This window comes from Hydra vulgaris, chromosome 12 (genome assembly GCF_038396675.1).
Source record: "Hydra vulgaris chromosome 12, alternate assembly HydraT2T_AEP".
Taxonomy (NCBI): Eukaryota; Metazoa; Cnidaria; class Hydrozoa; order Anthoathecata; family Hydridae; genus Hydra; species Hydra vulgaris.
The window spans coordinates 31,606,511-31,628,251 of record NC_088931.1 but is presented as its reverse complement, the minus strand read 5'-3'; the positions used below and the strand labels follow the sequence as shown (position 1 = coordinate 31,628,251).

General features: G+C 26.2%; 1 protein-coding gene across 3 annotated transcripts in view; it reads right to left on the bottom strand.

The window, feature by feature from the left end:
• LOC100209618 (uncharacterized) overlaps nt 1-16,322 on the bottom strand; it is a 66,530-nt gene extending 50,208 nt beyond the window's left edge. For 2 of the 3 annotated variants that reach the window (XM_065812922.1, XM_065812920.1), the window contains exons 1-16: nt 16,153-16,322; nt 15,942-16,042; nt 14,352-14,421; nt 13,311-13,441; nt 12,557-12,627; nt 12,289-12,388; nt 6,553-6,596; nt 6,399-6,476; nt 6,039-6,147; nt 5,836-5,923; nt 5,693-5,754; nt 5,504-5,610; nt 4,002-4,059; nt 3,847-3,891; nt 3,632-3,731; nt 2,897-2,936 (exon numbers count right to left, since the gene is read on the bottom strand). In XM_065812922.1, the coding sequence (XP_065668994.1) occupies nt 2,897-2,936; nt 3,632-3,731; nt 3,847-3,891; nt 4,002-4,059; nt 5,504-5,610; nt 5,693-5,754; nt 5,836-5,923; nt 6,039-6,147; nt 6,399-6,476; nt 6,553-6,596; nt 12,289-12,388; nt 12,557-12,627; nt 13,311-13,441; nt 14,352-14,421; nt 15,942-16,042; nt 16,153-16,306 (1,358 nt within the window). In that variant the 5' untranslated portion in view covers nt 16,307-16,322. Of the gene's footprint in view, nt 1-2,896; nt 2,937-3,631; nt 3,732-3,846; nt 3,892-4,001; nt 4,060-4,939; nt 4,970-5,503; nt 5,611-5,692; nt 5,755-5,835; nt 5,924-6,038; nt 6,148-6,398; nt 6,477-6,552; nt 6,597-12,288; nt 12,389-12,556; nt 12,628-13,310; nt 13,442-14,351; nt 14,422-15,941; nt 16,043-16,152 lie in introns of all 3 variants that reach the window. The other variant, XM_065812921.1, reaches the window with a different exon arrangement.
• Nucleotides 16,323-21,741: the final 5,419 nt, after the last annotated feature.

Sequence of the window (21,741 nt, the reverse complement as noted above, 5' to 3'; positions counted from 1 at the left end):
CTGAGAGATATAGATATTTGTATCGCTTCTTAAGAGCCGCAATAATCCCCATATTATATGGTTGCTTCCAACTTGTGCAATTTGGAGGAAAGAAAACAACTTTTACAAGATTTCGCTCAAACGCCTCATAATGTCCAGGTGCATAGTCTAATAATAAAAGAACAGGGAAGCCAGTTTTGCGTTTAACTTCAGGATAAAAGACTTCATTGAACCATTTCCAACATATAGAGACATCCATCCATGCATTTTTCTGACAAAAATACGGTATAGGCCATGTTCTACCGACTATACAAGCAGGTCATGCAGCTTTTCCATTCATAGAACAGGGTACTTTGTGAGATCTTGTTGCGTTGGAGCAAACAACTAAAGTCAGTCTTTCTTTAGATTTTTTTTACCTCTTGTAGTTACTAAGCTTTCAGTAGGCATTAACAGAGAATATCTAGGCAGTAAGCGAAAAAAAAGTCTAGTTTCGTTCATATTATATACATTTTCAGGTCTGTATGTTTTAATAACTGAGTAAAGGTCCTCAAGTTGCTGAAGAAGAACAGGATCATCTTTGTCAACTTCAGCTCCTTCTCCAAAGAGATGCATTGATTTTAAGCCTCGACGACAACAAAAGTTTGCGAGCCATTGCCAAGAAGCTTTAAATTCTTCTTTTTTTATATTTAATTTTTGCGTTTATTCTTTTGCTTTGATAATTGATAAAGATGGAGGAACTTCAATCTTCGAACGACGCAATGCATCAAATATATAGCTCATTTTCTATTGTTTCAAATTTTCCAGACGATAATCGAAACACATTTTTTCTAGCTTCTTCTGTCTTTAGTAAACTTCTTTTTTCTATTTGATCTCGATTATTCCAGAGAGATCGAATTGAATTTTCAGTTACATTATATTCTCTTGCAATCGCTCGTTTGCTGGCGCATCACTTTTTTTAAGTCTAGCTATAATTTCGACTCGTTGATCTTCTGATAATCTTTTTCCTTTGCCTTTAGCCATAAGAAATAAGGATAAAAAAGTTGGAATAAGAGAACTTTGAATAGATGGCTAAATTTAAAATGAAGTTTTTTTTATTAAAGTTTTTTTGATGAGACTGATAAATCGTTAAAACTTATTATCTGTTTAGAACAAGATTTATCATTTACTTCGATTCGAATTCGAATTATTTATTTATTTACATTCTGATAAAATCATTATCTCAAAATATTTATGATAAAAACTAGTTTTTAACTTAACACAGGAAAATAATAGTTACGTTTTCTGATCTAATTATACTTTCAACAAAAAAACTCAGTTAAAAATTGAAACACAAATATTTTGGGCCTAAACGCACAATTAACTGGGATGCGCAATTAAGCGAGAGACTACTGTACATTTACAAAGTTTCCATGTTTTCCATATTAGTAGAAAGCTAAGCAAATTTTCATGATAATTTGCTTTCCTGTCCCACTAATATGTCTGGTCCAAAAAAATGATGACCTGGCAATATTAAACCAGAAAACTTCCATGATACTTTAGTATAAAAAGATACTTTAAAAAGATAAAAAAATACTTCTACTACCACTAAGCAAAAAATCGCATAAAAAACTTGTAAAAACTTAATTATAGCAATTATTTTAAATATTTGTGTAGAATATTTCATCATATATCATGAGCTTGGATATAAATAAAAGAAGTTGTGACTAAGTTTTTGGGCAATTTAAAAGCAACTGTAAACTGTGAAATTCTTGTTACTAATACAACAGGTTCAAAAATATTGGTTGCCTGGTGATCCTTAAAACCCACTTTTTGCACAAGTATTTTTAATTTTTACCTAAAAACTTGGGTGATGTGACCAATAGGCAAGAAATGGTCTCATCAGAACATGAAACCATTCCTGCTACTTATTATCATTAATTTCATGTTTTTTCAGGATCTTTAGCATTTATTAGCAACTGGGCTTATAAAAAGATTTTTTAATTTTTTATACAGCGTTCTTTCATTGCTAAATTTGTTATATAACTTTCATTGATGTTATTGAAGTATCTAGCAGTATCTATAACTATAGATAGATAATATGCACTTTTATATTATATTATATCTAAAATTTCTATATTATTTATAACTTAACTTTTTTCTTCTGTCTAACAAAAAAAACTTTTTTTTTTTTGAATGCTTTTTTTTCGGTGTCTCTTTTTGCTCTTTTTATTAATTTTTTATTTCTTTTCTTTTATTATAGTTTTAAAAAACTAATAATTACTTTTTAAAAACTAATAATTACACTAACAACTTAATTAAACAATGGTTAACAATTTTAATATTTTTGTGTTAAATTTTGTTTTAAACAAGTTCATATTTAATGTTATTAATACATAGTAGAACTATTATACTATTATTCCTATGTTTTTACAAAACCTTGACATTTAAAATCTTAAAATTTAAAAATTAATAAATTTTCTATTTACATGGGTGGGTGTAAACATTTCTAGCTATCAATTAAAAGTAACAAATTAAAATTTTCTGTTTATTGTTTGTCACAAAATAAAAACTGGTGTTCTTATTTTAACTGTGACACTGTTTGATAGAAAAAATAACCTTTTTAATAAAAAAGTAAAAAAATATAAATATAATATATATATATATATATATATATATATATATATATATATATATATATATATATATATATATATATATATATATATATATATATATATATATATAAAAGACATTTTCCTTCAATTAAAAAAATAATTTAAAATAGAAATTTAAAATGGAAATTAAAAAATGTAACAACTATATCTGAAATTTTAAACATCATTAGAAAGAGAAAAGAAAATTCAAAATAATTAATAAATAAAAAATAAAATAAAAACAATTTATAAAAACTTATTTACAAATAAGAGATTATTCATACACAGTTGGCCTTCCCCCAACAATGGCTGTTAAACCAGGTGCTATATTAAAAAAAAATTAATGTAATAATACAATATTTAAATTTTTTAGTTTAAATGGATTGGGCATACAAAAAAAAATACAAAAGCAGAAATATACAAATAAGCATAACTTTCCTATTTTATTTGACTTAAAATAAACTTTTATATTATTGTTATACTTCAATTGACTTTGCATAAAATATAAAATGATTTAAGAAAGCATGTGAAACATTGAATTAAACCAAACAAATAAATTGAGTAAATCTTATGACAAAAATAAGTAAATAAATTGAGTAAATCTTATGACAATCAAATAATCATCATAAATTGAGTAAATCTTATGACAATCAAATAAAATGTAGTTATAAAATAAATGACAATCAAATGATGCAACTCAATGTTTTTATAAAGAAATATTAACAAACAAAAATTACAACCTAATATATATAAAATGTAAAAATGCTTATATTTAGACATAAAAGCAAACTTGTATTGTCAATCAATTTAACTTTATTTGTATTTAGTTTATTAGTTTATTGATTTTTCATTTTGTACTTAACTAATTGTAAAATTTGTAAATGGTTCTTTTGTTTCTCAATTAATTAGTTTTAATTAAACAATTCTAAAATAGTTTCATTAATAAGAAATTTAACTGTCATCTATTTGTTATGCATAACAACTTTTATAATAAGTTATATTAGAAAAAAAAAACTAACCCATTCCTGTGCCAGCTGGTGCAATTTCTCTTGCAAATATTTCCAAAGCCTCTTTTTGTTTATGCTGAACTGCAAGCCATAAAACTACATCTCTTTTATTCTAAAATGTTGATAACTTATGTTGTTTAAATATAATTTTAGAGTTTATAAATGCTTTAAAGAGCTGCAGCAAAATTAAAAAACTTACATCAATTTAATTCAAAGACTTAACTTACAACAGGTTCTCTAGAGAATTGATATTTTCCTTCTGTCCCAAGTAACTAAAAAGTATTCCAATTACTAAAAGGTGTTCAGATTTTAAAACTTTTTTGTTAGACATTATTTTTTAATGTTATTATGTCTTTGTGAAAAATTTAGATCATGCTTTTACCTCGACATTGATTTTAGAAAAATCTTCAAAACCATTTTCTTGAAACATTCTCCGACACCTTAAAAGAATTTAGAAAAATCATCAAAACCATTTTCTTAAAACATTCTCTGACACCTTAAAATAATTTAGAAAAATCTTCAAAACCATTTTATTTAGTTTGTATTTTAAATACAAACTAAATAACTAAATTATTTTTTCAACAATATTTAATAAATCACAAATTAGGCATCACAAAATACAATTACTTTTTTTTTTTTACAACTTTTTAGCTGATCACAAATTAACACAAAATTTCATTTTAACAATCTTATAGCCTTAGCATATTTTTTTCAAAATTTGAAAAAAATTGTAAAAACTAAAAATCTCAATTTGTTTCACATTGAGATCTAAAATGGCTTCACCAGAAACAGGTAACAAAAGTTGAAAGGACGTTTAAAAAAACTTTAGAGGACTGTTTAGTCCTCTTTAAAGTTTTTTGCCAGAGAACAACATTTTTTGAAACTTTTTAACTCCTTTAAGAATTTCCATTTTTGATTAAATTATATTATCAATATTAATAATAAATATAAACAACCAATAAATATCAATATTAATAATAAATATCAATATTAATAACAAATTTAAACAACAAATAAATGAAGTTAAATAAAGTTTAGAAAAAAAAGTAAATAGAAAAATTTTACAGCAAAAATTTAATTTAAACTCTAAAGTTATAAAACTCTCATTAAAGTTGTATCCTAACATCCCAGAATATGACAAAAAATGTTCAATATTTAGATCATAACTGTTGCTGTAATTACCTTAAAAACTCCCAAAACATTTGTTTAAAATAATATATGACATTTTAAAGAAACTAATATAAAAATGATTATTAAATTTAACTTAAAGCTTAAAATTTACAGCATTAAGTATAAGTGTAATAATGAAAATAAACTTACAGCACTGACACCAGTTCAAGAACAATGACACTAAACAATGACACAGTTAAAAAACACTAACATTGGTTCAAGAACACTAATACCAGTTCAAGAATGCTAAAACCAGTTTAAGAACACTAATACCAGTTTAAGAACGCTAATACCAGTTTAAGAACACTAACATCAGTTCATGAACACTAACACCAGTTCATGAACACTAAGACTAGTTCATGAACACTAACACCAGTTCATGAACACTAACACCAGTTCATGAACACTAACACCAGTTCATGAACACTAACACCAGTTTAAAACTACTAACACAAGTTTAAGAACAGTAACACCAGTTCAAAAAAAATGCAGACGTTAAAATATTCAAAGTTGAAATTTTAAATTGATAACATTATGCTAATAAAAATATTTTTGTAAAAAATATTTGGGGCTCAAATAGAAATATTTGTAGTATTCCTACTAGTTTGAACCAAATTCCAAAATGAAAAAGGTAAACACCTAAATAGTTATTACTTTTAACTAATATCCCTATCCTATCCTAGAGTTTTTGATAAAAAATAGTCAGAAGCATACCTCTTGATTATAGCATCAGCAACACGCTCACCTTTAACTGAAGAATTAGGACCTACAACAGGGCAAACAGCAGTAGCTCGAAAACCATCCATAAATGTTGCACTTACCTATAGTAAAAGTTTAAATTAAAAAAAATATATCTGGCAAGTTTAGCAACATATATATAAAAGTACTACTAAAAAGATATACCTTATAATCAACTGAAGGAGGTTTTCCATATACATTTTTTACCATAACAGCAGGGTCATCTCCTGAAAATAAATAATTTATCTAATTACTTTCTTAGTAAAACTCAATCAATTAATTTAAAAAGATTAAAGTAATTAAAATACTTGAGACAACAGAGAGTTTTGCTTGCGAGAAAGAACACGTAACATCAGGCAACATATAGTTATCTGGATCACCAATCTCATATACAATCTAAATGATTGCAATTTACAAAGAGTAAAATAAACATTAACTATAAACTGCTTTTGATACAAAACTTGCAACTAAAATAAAATAAATTATAATAAATACAACAACAAAAAAACACCTGTTCAGAAACAGTTGCTTTGCTAATCAAACCACCTGTCGAATGAGGTTTAGTAACTATAAATTCTCCATTTGAGTAGCATTCGACAATAGGGAAACCAATGTCATCCCTGTTTTAGCAACAACAACAAAAAAAACATGAAAAACAAATCACAATTTAATGCAGAAATAAAAATAATAAAGACATGATAACTAAAAACTCGCTAACTACAAAGCCTCACTTAGCAAAAAGAAAACCAATCTTGTTTCAGTTAAAATACATGAAACTCAAATTCGAAATATGCCAAATGCGACAGAGAAGAAAAAAACACTAAGTTTTGTGTTTGAAAAAAACACTTGAATTTTATTAATAAAATAATACCATCCATGTACTGATTCCCAGTCAGTAAAAATACCCCCAGTCACTTGTGCTCCACATTCTATTAAATGACCAGCAAGACTATGAAGCAAAATACAAGTATAAGTTTTTAGAAAGATATGAATCTTTTTTATACAACTAAGAAACATTCAATTACCTTCCTGCTGCAAGCAAATCATAGTCATAAGACTTCCAATTAAACTAAAGAAAATGTTATGCTTATTTGTTTTAAATAAACTTTAAATCATATTTTTAAATAAACTTCTGTATATGATATTTTAAAATAACTTGATGTTACAAGTGGTGAACTTGAATGGCAACTGTATGGGAAACAAAGTCAAGAAAGCAAGTGTTCATTACCAAATTATGATAGCTTAAGGTGGTTCTTATAAAAAAAAAAAATTTATTTTTATTTTCAACAGAATTTATGTAGGACTTAATACCTATTTCATAATCATAACCAGTTTATTTATGTTAAAACTGAAATTCCATAAAACATCTTGTTTTATTTACACTTTCTAATTAACTTTAGCAATTAAGTAAACTGAATATGGATGTACATCAAACCATTTGTGAATAAAAGTTAATAAATGTAATTATTTGTGTTTTACATTTTAAAGGTCTTCTGTTATGTATCATAACTCATTAGATTTGATTTTGTATGACTAACTTACATACACAGTAAACATATTTTGGTTGTTTATGCATGATTTATAATCTATGTATAATATATAATATATAAATTATATAAATAATATGAATTGAATAATGCTTCAATACAATTAATTCATTAATAATAATTGAATAATATTCTGATTTAATGATTAAAATATTTTAGTATCTTAAAATAATCATACAAATTAAAATCAGTAATAATCAACTTGTTACTCTGTGCAGCAGCATTGTTCGTTAAGGTTCATGCTTCGAAGTTGTTGAGAGAGAGTTGTCGCCACAGTAACATATCCTGCTTAATTATAGTAGACTTCTTGACCTTGGGGAGGTAAATAACATAAAACTATAATAATAATGTCCAACAAGCAAAGCCTACAAATTTAAAAGTGTCATTTTAATCAATACTCAATCAAAAAACCTGTACAAGTTTTAAAAGATCCAAATGATTTTAATGTTATTACAAACTTCAAATGTTTGTTTATTGTGTATGAGTTATGTAAGTTATTGAATTCAAATAAAAATTGATTATTATACATAACAGATGGTCTTAAAAATTAAAAACGCAAATAACCAAATTTATTTATTAATTTACTTTTTTAATTTCTTTATGTGATACTTCAAAATTCTTATTTTTAAAATTCTTAGCTTATCAAATTCTTTGAAGCAAATACTTCGTAAATAAATTTGATTGCATGAAAATCTATTTGAAATTAAACTTCTATATATTATCAGTAAATATCATGTTATTAGCAAGAGATATATTTAAACTCTTGAATATTACTCATTGGAAAGTTGTTCAAAGGTGTATGAAAATAAAGTAAATAGAAAAAAAAAAAGAAGAAAAAGAAAGTTAAAATTGTATTTGAACATACTTTTGACAAAGTAAAAAGTATGAGGTATTTACTTCCTTGTCTTTAAACTCTACAAAATTAAAATATTGGTACTTAACGCCTTTCCAATGCTCAGGAAAGAAAACATATCTTGCTGCTTATACATTGCGCATTACAATATGAAGAGTGTATTTTCAAAATGCGGTATATCCATTCTTGTGGTATTGAGATTGACACTAGATTTTTGCCACACAATCATGTCTCGTATATATGGAAAAATTATTGTTGGTTAAAGTATATTAAGCAACAATAATTTTTCTAAAAATACAAGACATAATGTAATATTTAATAATTAATTTTAATTAATATATTGTATAACTCTGTGTATTTAATGTTAAGTAATTACATTTTTATGATAATGTGATTGTAAACAATGTTCTTGTAAAGTAATGTAAACTATTATATTTCACAATTCACGATTGTGAATTCAAATTTATTTCGGAGAGTTAAATATGAGACAATAAACCATAATTTTTTATTTTTATTTTATACTCAATTTTAAAGTTTAAAAAATAGTGATAGTGTAGTTGTAATAATGATGATCAGATTTTAAAAGTATTGCTTTTTAAAGAAAAGAAGCACCAACAGTATGCTTATTTCTTGCTTTGTCCATAGCAGATATATAAAAATAGACAAAGAATTGATACTTTGGAAAATGCATCAAATTTTTTAAAACATCTCCCTTATTTTTATAGGCCATTAATTTTTTATTTCCTCTTTTATTTTTAAGTCTGTTTAGAATTAATTGACAATTAAAATAACATAAGCGTTATCGTTATAATTTTTAATGAAAAAAAATTTAAAAAATGAATTAGCCTGCATTAGCCTCATTTTCTTTGCAATAAAGAAACCGTCAGTTTAACAAACAAATAAAAAATAATTATTATTGAATGCTTTCCATAAAAAGAAACAGATAACAATTATATTCAAACTCATTAATATAAGTTGTCTTTTTATTATATTTTCCATCATCATTTCATAATCAGTTCAGTTAAACAAACAAAGAATGAAAGTATAAACAAACACTAGAATGAAGAAATGCTTTTCTTTTCTTGTTTCAAGCATTTTATCTTTTTTTCTATGTGAAATAGGAGATTAGATAATGCAATAACCTTGTCCAGCGCAATCCGCCATTTCATTAATGCAACTTTACAAGGTTTGCGCTTGCGCAGAAGTAATACACGTTTCCCATAGATTGGTCATAATTAAATACTGTAGTTTGAAAATAAATTAAAAACTCCATACCGTGTTTTGAAAATAAATGTTTTTTATAAGTAGAAAAATATAGGGTTATACTTTGCTTAGCATATATTCGGACACAATGTCTGTTATGTCCTTATAAACTAAAAATAAACCACACAGTTTCTATGTTTTTTTGAAAATGGCGCTTAACGCATTTTGAAAATTAACTTTTCATATGTTGGTTAAGACTTCTACATAATTAGCTATAGTTTACAGTAATTATGTTTGTTTTCACTTTATACAAATAATATTTATTGCCTTTGACTTAAAATAAATATTTAAAGATAAACTTTTGGGCTGGGTGTAAAAAGGCTATCAAAATATGTTTGTTAAAAATTAAACCAAAAAAAAAAAATTTTTTTTGGTTTAATGTTTAGCAAATGTATTTTATAAGATATTTTTCAGGTAAAATTTACAACTTAAACTTGATACAAGTTTTTTTATAGAAACTTAAAAAATTTAATAAAAATTAAAAAATTTTTTTTTTTTTACTGATGTTATTTTAATGATTTGAAATGTAAAGTAACTTCATGTCCATGCTTTCACACTTGATTAGTATGGACAAATTTTCATAATGTCGCTTTAATATTTAAATATGGTAATATTAAACTATTTTGAGTAAAATTAAAACCTAAAATATCAATACTAATGCTAAGAGGATTATCATCCAAGGTTTATGAGTTTTCTTTAGGGTTCGGAACTTATGCGCATAATATGCATATTACACGCATACAAATTTAACGGATGAATAATATGTAAAATTAAATATTGTCAAATATAAAAGAAAATGTTTTTTAAATCAAACAAAGGTGACTTTAAATTAAAAGAAATAATTTTTTATTTGGTTTTCTGTAATTAATTTTATTAGTAAATATTTCAAATTATTTTCATGATTTTTAAAAGAATTTCTATATTGCAAAACTTAACAATTTTATTTATTTTTGTATTACATTTGCTCATTTATAATTTCTTTACACTCAAATTCACTGAGAACTGCTTCTTCCTTTAAAATGTAGTCATTTTTATCGTCTGTATCCATCAAAACACTATTGGTATATATGAAAACTAATTTTTTTACGGGTTTGTTTGTCAAGCGATTTCTGAACCATAATAAATAAATCGAAAAATCGACCAAGATCTCTCTGCTGTTGCTGACAAACAAAACATTTCAACAATAGATTTTGCAACCTCAAAGACTGCTAGATATTTCTGACAACCAACAATGTTCCAATAATTCTTTGCGCTCATTTTGAAAATTGCCTCTATCCTTTTTCTGTCAGCCTTGTCATTTCTCCAACAAATTCAATCATTTCATTTTCAACTGTCTCAACAATTGTTGGATTTGTTTTGGAGGTTACTTCTGAAATTAAAGTGATTATATCAGTCTTATCCTTACCAAAATAGAATCCTTCAGCAGCATACTTTGGTGTTATCATATAGGCAGTTCTTATACTTGAGGTGATAAGGAATTTAAAGCGCTTTATAACCATTTCCTGAATAATTTTCTCATTTGCAAATTTCTTGTACATTTACCAAAATAATAGTACATCAAAGATAATGGAGCATCATCATTTTTAAGTCTTCCAATTATGTTAGAAGGATATTCGATATCTTTCCTGAGTCTAGCCAAATTATCCCAGAAAGCATTTGATGTAATTAGTGCCAAAACAGCAGTCAAATTTATTTTTGGAGCAATTTCTTTTAAAGATGCATTTTCCTCATCTGCAAGTTGAATCAAAACATACTTTGCCAAATGAAGGTCGTTCAATGAATTAAATTGACTACGCTATTGAGTCTAAATAGGCATTGTGAGTGAACAAAGAATATTAGCTGCGATTATCTTTTTGTCAAAGTTTGCTTTAACAATATGATGTTTTCTCACTAACTTGATTATTTTCTCAGCTTTTTTGAACTTTCAGCAGTACTCAAAATACCCTTAACAAGAAGATTCATACCATGTGCTGCACAGCCATATGTGTAGAAATTTTTCTTCAATTAATTTTCAAGCAGTTTTTATTACTGGAGCATTGTCAGTGATAATACTTCTGAACTTTTTTGGACTGAGAGTCTCAATTACTTCAAGGATGGCACTAGCAACAGCTGCAGCGTTTTGAATTATGCCTGATGTTTTGATTGAAGTATAGAAAAAGGGTTTTATATATTATAACGGTTTTATATTTTATAACGGTGCCTTGATACAAAAATTCACTATACAATCACCACTAATATTTGTCCAACCATCACTGACAAGTGTTTAGTTTCCAGATAATTCAAGAATTTTTTCTAATTTAGCGGAGCATTCTGTGTACTTTTTATTAAGAAGCAAACCTGACAGCGCTTTTGCACACGGTATTGAAGATGCATACGATGGATTAAGTGTTTTAATCAAATCCTTAAAAGCTTCACATTTAATAAGATGAAGAGATATTCCAGTTCAGAAAAAAAATTTGCTAACTTCATATCAATTTATTTTTTTGATTCTTCAGGATTAATCACATTGCTAACTACTTTGTATGTTTCAGCTAAGATTATGATGTTGTTGTTGAAGTCGATAGATGATTCGGCTTTTCATTTTGCAAACAATAATTTCTCATCTTCACTAACGTTTAGACATGATGTTCATTAATGTGCTGCAACACGATCTTTTGCCTATTGAAATGTCTTTTCGCACGAAATGCAAGTTCCAGTTCTTTTTACTGTATCAAGATTTTGCAAATATCTACTTATTGTAAAGTTTTCCATTGTCTTTCTGTTTGAGGAAAAACGTTTAATTAACCTATACATTTTTTATTGTTTTACTTATTTCTTTAATTAGAGCACTTTTATAACTAATAACTTAAAGTTATTAATTATAAAAGTGCTTTAATTAAAGCACTTTTAAAATTATTAACCTCACCTGCCCCAAAGACAAATCAATGATCTTAAATATCAAAGTGTCATTGACTCAATTATTTATCAATAAAATGTAAGCTTGCAAGCTTCCCAATAATTTGAAATGTAAAATTTAAATGTTATGGTATCAGTATTTTGAAATAAATGGGTTTCATGGTCTGAATAATAACCTCAGCAAATATAAATAAATCTATTACCGTGTGTATCAAAGGTGCTAAAGTTACAGCACTATCAACACAGCGACCAGTTATTACAACATCTGCACCAAGATCCAAAGCCCTTGCAATAGGACCAGCTCTAAAAATTAACAACACCTAATAATGCTTTAATGTTTGTTTTTTTAACAAAATTAACTTTATCAAGAGATTATTTAAATTAATTTATGTAAAAGTAATTTAAAATCATTACTCGATGATGATCAAATAATAAAAAAATTTTATGAAAAACATTTTTATAAAAACATACCCAAGATAAGCATTCATGCTGTGTATTCCCTTGGGTAATTGGTTAACAAGCTCTTCTTTAATTTCTTTAAGCTAAATAAATTTAAAAATAGAAAACTGCTTTTTTATACCACTGTGGTATAAGTTTAATACCACTGTGTGTCAATACAATAGTATTAGATTGATCTTCTCATAAGCAAAGATTACAAAGCTCCAACCCTAGAACATTTGTAGAAGCAGTATTTATTTACAGACACAATTTACAGATAAACATTTTTTTTTTTGCCCTTTTAAATTTCATTTATGCATAGATACTGCCTACACAAGTGTAAATACTGTGTATCTACCCAGTATAGGTTGGTCTGAGTTTGTGTACTTAAACTTTCTAAATAGATCTAAGCACTGTCTATGTACATCTAAGTACTGCTTATGTAGGTCTAAGTACTGTGTACTTACACTATGTACATAGATCTACTGCAGTACTTATACTACATTTATCTCAAATCTCAAATGGGACGGAAATAACTGACAGTTATAAAGTACAATAGGTGAATATTAAGATATACAAAGTCATTTAACTAAACAAATGTTTTTCTTATACAACATGGATAAAACTATTTATTACATAAGTTTGAAACCTATTAAGAACTGTAACAGTATATAAACACAGTAAATCTAAAACAGCAACATAATAATATTAACATAGGTTAGCAACTAATTACAGTTAAGACTTTAACAAAATTCTAAAATTATGATGTCACATCTTACATTCTTACCCGAGGCATCAAGTCATCACCAGTGATAACAGCTATGTTTAACTCAATGTTCTGTTGCTTACATAAACTTTGTAAAACTTTTGCACATGATAATGGGTTAATACCTCCAGCATTACTAATCACTTTTATACCTAAAAAAAAAAATAACTTGAATTTTATTAGACAAATAATATCATTTTAAAAATTTGATTATACAACATAACTAGAAAAATATAGTTAAACAATTATACAAAATAACTAGGTGAACAAGACCAGGTACACGACCCAGCTGTAAAAAATTGCTTCAACTTTTCCATGTCATATATAAAGAGTTTTATAAAAAAACTGTTTTCACCATACAGGCATAAATCCATGGGCAATAGACAATAAACCCATGGATTTATGCATGTTTTCACCATACAGGCATAAATCCATGGACAATAGATAAAAAACTCTAAACATCTAAAAGACTTTATCAAGAACAATATCAAAAAGTGATTTTTTTCTCTTTTTGTTTTATAACAGTTATAAAAAACATAATCTCTGAAAACTTATTGAAAGAAGTATATATTTTAATAAGCTAGGTAAACTGTTCGAACAAAGCAAAAAGATGTTCATGTTTTATTTGGTTTTTATGTATGATACCATTTAGTTTTTATATATTATATATAGTATATCATGCTAAAATTCCATAGGTTTTATGAAGCTGGTGACTTTTTTTTTTTAAATATAGAATGTTATTTAAATTTCTTTAAACATTTTTTTATATTTTAAATATTATCTAATTTCTCTTTATCTTATTCAATAAAAGATTAAATTATTTTATAATTAAATAATTAACTTGGGTTTAAAAGTTTTAAAATTTGTTCTTATAATTAAAGTCTTAGGTAATAAATGTTATAAATTGTAAAGCAAGAAAAAAAATAACACCAACCCAGTGACGCCATTGATATATATATATATATATATATATATATATATATATATATATATATATATATATATATATATATATATATATATATATGAATATAGTAAACATATAGTTTAAAAAGAAATAACCTTTTTCTTTGATTTCAGGAAGTAATGGACCAATTGAATGCTGTATAAAATCAGGACAGTAACCATATTCCTAAAAAATAACACTTAACCAAATAAAAAACTAAAAAAAAAAATTATAATTTTGTTCTCAAATAAATGATCATATAATATACTCAAGTAAAATATGTTTTCAGCATATTAAAAACATAAACTTATAACAGAAGACATTAAAATGTTTTAAAAAACTTTTTTTTATTCATTAAACACCAATATAACATTATTTAGTTATTAGTTAAAGAAAAATGACTATTATTTTAAATCATTAAAAGCTTACATCAGTTTATTTAGAAAAAGCACTAAAATGTTTTTGGTAATTGATTGTATAAACTTTTACCTCTTCTTAAAGAAAGAGTTAAACAAAATGCTAAAATAAGGCAATTAAAGGAGTGTATTTTAGTAAAGCATAATAACACAATTTATGTATTTCTGCTTCAAATAAACAAAATATATTTGATTTTAAAACTAAAGAATAAAAAAACATCTCATTGAAATTTTTTTATTGTTATTTGGTATAGTATTATTATATACGTTAGGTTTTGGAATGATATATTAAAAGTAAACGAAAGTGTTGTTTTAATATATTTTTTTTTAATTTAAAAATTCTAAAAATTTGAAATGGTATTAAGAATTTTAGCGCTTTAGGTAATTTTTTCAGCTAGTAAACAACAAATATAATAAATATGGAGAAAAGTGACATTAGAAACATTTATCGCCACAAAATTAGATTTTCTAGTAAACAATTATTTTATTTAACAGTCAAATGGAAAAGTCTCTCAGAACTTTTCAATTGAACTGGTGAAATACCAAACAATTGACACAGCAAAATACTTGCAAAACTATTTTGTTGTGTTGCAAAACAATGCAACACAACAAAATACTTTAAACGAGTATTACAATTAAGTCTCTATAAATTGCATATTGCATTTAAAAAAGAACATCCTAATGTTAAGTCATTTAAAGTTAAAGTCAATAAAGTCAGTACCCAGACATTAAAAGGTTTTTTAGTGTAAGAGTTTAAATAAATCACCTAGTGACAAATCTTAAGTCAAAGACAATGTTAATTTTTTCCAGTTGTACTTTATTCTATAAAAAAGATTTCTCGAACAAAAATATTTTTGCTAACTTTCAGATGTAGAACATAACACAGGGTTTGTTTCTTAAATGTTTGCAAAAATTTAGCTAGATCATGTGTAAAATACTTTAACATTAAATGAATTATAAAACTAAGACCAAAAGAGTGGTGTGGTACACGTCATCTATTTGCTCAGTATTTATATAAAGATTTTTCATCCTTTATCTTAACATTAAAAAATTTTATTAAACAGACAACCATAATAAATTTTTAGAACTGCACACCCTACTCACTGGGTTTATTTAGGTCTATTGGAAAGTTCTTGTCATTTTGTTGGTTTTAAAAATGAAAATTCAGTTTTCTGCTATGTGAGCATGGAAACCAGAGTTTAGACATCATAACTATGAAAAAATTTAAGAACTGCAGCGTGCTTTTGTGGTATGCAAATAAAGTATTTAATAAGTTGAAAAACTACTTACTGGATTTTTCTGTTTAGCTCGAACTAATAATGACATTGTTATTTCTGACAAATAATCAAACACCAAATAGTTGATATTGCCTTTTCTTACAAGTTGAGGTGCTAAAAATAACATAACAAATTTTAGGGCTAAAAGCAATAATAAATAACGTTTAAATGCTGGTGCTAAACTTACATGACTATGAAAAAATTATGGTTGCAATAATTCTTACCTGCTGTGGATGTATCTCCCCAGAAACCTGATGCACATCCTATTCTCACAGATTTATTTTTGTTTGTTAAATTTGCTTGTGAAACAAATTTTTTTCTCAAAAAGCTTTCATTTTTAAAATATACAGATCTTCCTTGACACCAAAACTTGTACATTATAAATAAACTTATCTGCTATAAAAATAAATTATAAATTATAATTAGTTTAATAATACTTTATTGCTTAACAAATAAAAATTATAATTACATGTTACTAATTTCAACTTTAATTGTTTCAATTTTTTTTTATATTACTTTAACTTGCTTCACTTAAAACCAATATCACTTTAAACTTTTTACTATTTCTTCCAATAACACTTTAAACTTTTTAACACATAATTTCAACTATTGATTCCTCAGTTTCTATAAGCTTCTTTTGGTAATAATATCTTGTAACAACTATAACATAGTCACATAGTCTATTTGAGAATATGGCAATGAATTTAATTTATTGAAATTGGTACTTGGTTTTCATCTTGTAGAAAACAATTAGTTTTGTTTAGAGATCATTTATGATCAAGGTTAAAAATAGTAACCATAGTAATGAACTATCAGGATATGTGCTTTATCCGCAAGTATATTTTATATACATTGATGATCTGCCAGCCCTTCTTATAAATTCAATGTAATATATATTGTTGATAGTAAAGTGATGGCCATTTAGATTTAGATTTTATTTTGTACAATGATTCAATTATTTTGTAAAATTAAATATGAATATTTTAGGAACACAACAACGTAAAAACAAGAAACACAACTAAATAAGAATAAAAATTTTGAGCATTAATCTCTAATAAATTTAACACTACATATCAAAACTAAAAGTTATTTAATTTTTATTATTTTTGTTATATCTATTCATATTTAAAACTTCAATTACATGTGTAGCTATCTCAATTTGAAAAAAATATATATTAATAAAAACTCGATAAAGAAATTAGCAATTTATACTTTGATGTCAATAATCACATAATATTTTACTTTTTACTTTAGTACATGTCATTTTTCACATAAATGAACAGTTAAAGGCAATGAAACTGATATCTTTTAAGCAAGAAAAAAAAAACAATCCTATACAATTGTGTAAGTGTTTTAACTGTGTTGCCAATTTAAAATAGCAAATTTAACTGTTTTATTTAAAGTTAAATTTAGACAGAATTACATGTTGTTAAAACCCATTATAAACCCTTTAACTCTAAACCTTTACAAACAAAATGATTGTGCAAAGAAGCAAGTTTACTTTTTTGTGTGTGTATATAATAAATCAAAATTTAATAAATTTATGGTAGATGTTTCTAAAAATTGTTTCAATATTGAAAACACTTCAAAAAAAATAAAGTTATTATTATCATCATTTATATTTTGCTTTTATTTTGTACTAAATAAATTTAGATATAAAATAACAAATAAACATAAAGCAAATAAAATAAAATAATCAAATATTGCAGCAATATACTAGCATTAATTCAACCAAACAAATACAAGAGTGCAATACTACCAGGGGTAGTACTGCACTTAACTTGTTTGAATTGAACTGTGTCTACTGAAATTTTGAATATAGCTATTCTCAAACTTTGATAATTTTTTAGCAATTACAACTTGTTTCGATTTCTTGCTCAGTTTTTTGTATAACTGATTTTTTTTTTTTTATTAAACCTTGCCTATGTCAAAATTCAAGCAATAACTTGAACTGTGAAATTGAAAAAAACAACTAATCTATCAACAATATTATATATAGTAAAGATTATAGATGAAAGCAATGCTTTTATTTAACTTTTTAAAAGTTGTGTCATTTTCAAAGATCAAATTTTTTCAAACCAGTAAGAATACACACTATTAATTAATATTTATTCGCAGTAATCAGCATTTATCATATTTAAAAAATGGGGTTAACTAAAATTAAAATTCAGTTAAAAGAGTGTATGATTATGTATCTTAAAAAAGTTACAACATTTTCAATACAATTAAAGCACAGGTACTAAAAACTCCTTTAAAGTCATTACAAATGTTTAAAAGTCAATAAATTTCAAATTATAAAATGCCTACTTATCTCAACACAGATCTGTGTATATAAAATGAGCTTAATAAGCTCAGTTTGTAACTAACAAGCTAATCACAAAGATATACACATAACAATGTGCAAATAAAATACGATTTCACTCAACTTATTCCACTTTTTTATTTAAAAAATTAATAAAGAAAAATTAATAAAGAAAAACTAATCAGAAAGAGAAATCTTGTTAACATTTATTAAAGTCAAGCATAATTTTTGGTATATAGCATTCAAAATGCATTATATATTTAGTGGTTTCACTGATCTAATTATATTTCCAAAACATTTAAAGTCGATTATCTTTTAATAAATTGCTAGTACTATCCACTTTTCTGCGATAAACGGTTAATAACAAAGTTCGAAACGTCAATAAATCTTCCAACGCAATTACTTAAACAAGCTTGTTGTTTTGATTCTAATTTTGAACCAGATTTTTCAATACACTTATCCCAACAAATGTCAGTTAAATTATGAACATGCTGTTGAAATTTTGCTTTTTGTCCCTCGATAGCCAAGAAGCGTTGCAACTCCGCATCCATTTGATCATTTCCTGCCATTCTTGATTGATTATTTTTATCACTATAATGATATGTTCCGACTCTTCTTAGATATAAGATAGAAGTGACTAACACGTTGATTTGTTTTTAAGTTAATAACCTTTACGGCTTCCGTTATATTGTATCATATTGCCCAATGATATATTAAGGGAGATCATCCCCTAAATTCAAATATAGACAATAGAAGAAAACTTTTAAAGTAATCTAACATACAATATAATGAAAACAAAAAATTGAATTTTTTTTATTTTGATTGTTGCATAAACCCCAAAAAAAACCCCAAATAAGCAGAAAATATGATTTGCGCAGGTAAAGATTCAGCTAAAAACTATTAAAAAAGGCAAAGTGAAACTTTGGTATTACATTTAGAATAGGTGCATGAGTGTTTTAAATAGAACAGATTTGAAAAAAAAATCTGGGTCTGAGGACATGTCCGCCAAAAATTGTATCATAAAAAAGGTCAATTTTTAAAAAGGTAAAACAGCATACTAGTTTTTTTCTTGAGATATCAAAATTCTGTTCCATTTAAAACACAGGTCAGTGGCGGATCCAGCATTTTTTGATCTTTGAGATAGCTAACTTCCAGACATGGAGCTAACTTCAAACATTTATATGTTTATACTTATGTCAAATAATGAGAGTTTGCAAAAAATTGCGATGATTGGAGGCTGGGAACAAAAAAGCCCCAAATTTTTTGCTACACCTGCCCCAAACGTGAGAGCAACAATTTGATAATATTTTTTTTGTACTATTCTCAACTAGACTTATATTCATCGATAATTTTTAAGTTTCATAGTATTATCTCCCAGCGTTCAAAAATTATGACCATATAAAGTTTAAACCCCCCTTAATTTGAGGGGGTTGTAATTTTTATATGGTCATAATTTTTGAACGCTGAGAGATAATACTAAGAAACTTTAAAATTATCGATGGATATAAGTCTAGTTGAGAATAGTACAAAAAATTTTTTATCAACTTGTTGCTCTCACATTTGGAACAGGTGTAGCAAAAATTTTTGGGCTTTTTTGTTCCCAGCCTCCAATCATTGCAATTTTTTGCAAACTCTCATTATTTGACATAAGTATAAACATATAAATGTTTGGAGTTAGCTTCATGTCTGGAAGTTAGCTATTTCAAAGATCAAAAAATGCTGAATCCGCCACTGCAGGTCTTATTAAAAGTAAGATATGCTGAAAATTTGAGACAAAAAGCTTGAGCGGCTCTCTTTCAACATTGGCCAGAATATTGATAAACCTCAAACTGAGAAAACGCTAAAAACGTAAAATTATCAAATAAAATAATCTCCAAAATTACTAAATATTACATATAAGATTCTAATTTAAATTAAAAACCTCTTTTTTCATATAATTTGCCTTCATTTTCTAAGGTTTTGTCACTTTTCTTAGCAATTTTTTAGCCCTTAATTTTTGACGACGCAATTTATTATTTGGCTTTCCTCGATAGATTGACTGTTTAAGATGGATTTTATTTATAGCGTTTAAACCGTTTATTGTATAATAGCCAGGAATCATGTTAAGTTTTTCATAAATTAGGATTACGATTTCATCCCAATATTAAAATTAGCTACAGCGTCGTAGACACCAAACTTTAGCACTGTAATGGTGACAAATTTTGTTTTCGGTATACGATTCCAAATTTTTCCATTAAAGGACTAATTCGCATTTTGTGTTTTGCTGTGAAGACATTTTTTAAGCTCATCATCTTTAGTGAGGTCCTCAAAAACAGGTCTGATTTTGTATACAACCTCTAAAGGAAGGCCAGGGCCTGGCTTGTAGGTATTGGTTTTACTTTTTTTCTGTTGAATTTACACCAACTACTTGCACCCGTTGGGCAATGTGGGTAGTGCCAGTTATCTTACGATGATGCCACGTGAAAAAGAGTTGCAAGTGCTGATGATTTCATGGCAACTAAATCACCAGTATTTTGTCTAATTGCCATACCAAAAAAAAAAGTCGAAGTTGGGTTCCAACACGCTTCTGATAGTGCCCAACACATTTCAATTTTGTTACTTGAGTGTCACGATAAACATCCTTGACAATATTGTAGCTTTTACTATCTCCATCACCCAAAAAAATTAACATATTTTAGTTTGAATCGATCGCTGGAAAATGCGACTGGCTCCTTCGCATTCCATTCCACTTGCAGAACCAATGAAGTTCATTTAACAAATACGTAAATTTTTCCATTTGGCATAAGCAGTAGGATTTCTTTAAGCAAGGTTTTGATTAAACGAGCATCCTCTGCAAAATTGACTCATTACCTCAACATCTAAAACTTTTCCACTGTCCAATGAGACTGCAGCAACGAATGTTGCTCCTCTTATTAATTTTAAAGATAGATTTACTCATGCCGAGCCTCTCTTATTTGAAATGAAAATTCTTGATATGTCAGCAAAATGTTTTTAATATTCTTTGTTTCAACAACTCCAACTCCAACCCAGTTTCTTTCCATAATTTATATACCTTAAAAGATAAAAATAAATACAACTTAAGAAATTATAACTTAATTCGTCAACTGTTTTTTCAAACTAATTTTGGAAAATCAAGCATTTCATTTTATGGAGCTTCTCTTTGGAATAAAATAGTCTTAAAAAATTTTGATTTTTTTGGAATGGAGTTATCTCTCATTCAAAAAAAGCTTAAGGAAATCATTTCGCCTATTGATGATGTATTTTGGTATTTTTAAACATTGAATAATTTACATTTTTATCTTTTTGCAGTGATGTAACTGAAAACACATATGAATGCACTTAAACTTTTCTTGTGCTTTATACACTTGACCATGTATGTATGGATTTGATTTTTATGAGATTTTTAAATTTACATGCGGTTCTTTATGAAGACTTGATGGTCTTCGGCGAGTATCCCTTTTTTTTTAATTTATTAAATCAAACACTTGTATATTTTTTGTTTATTTATATT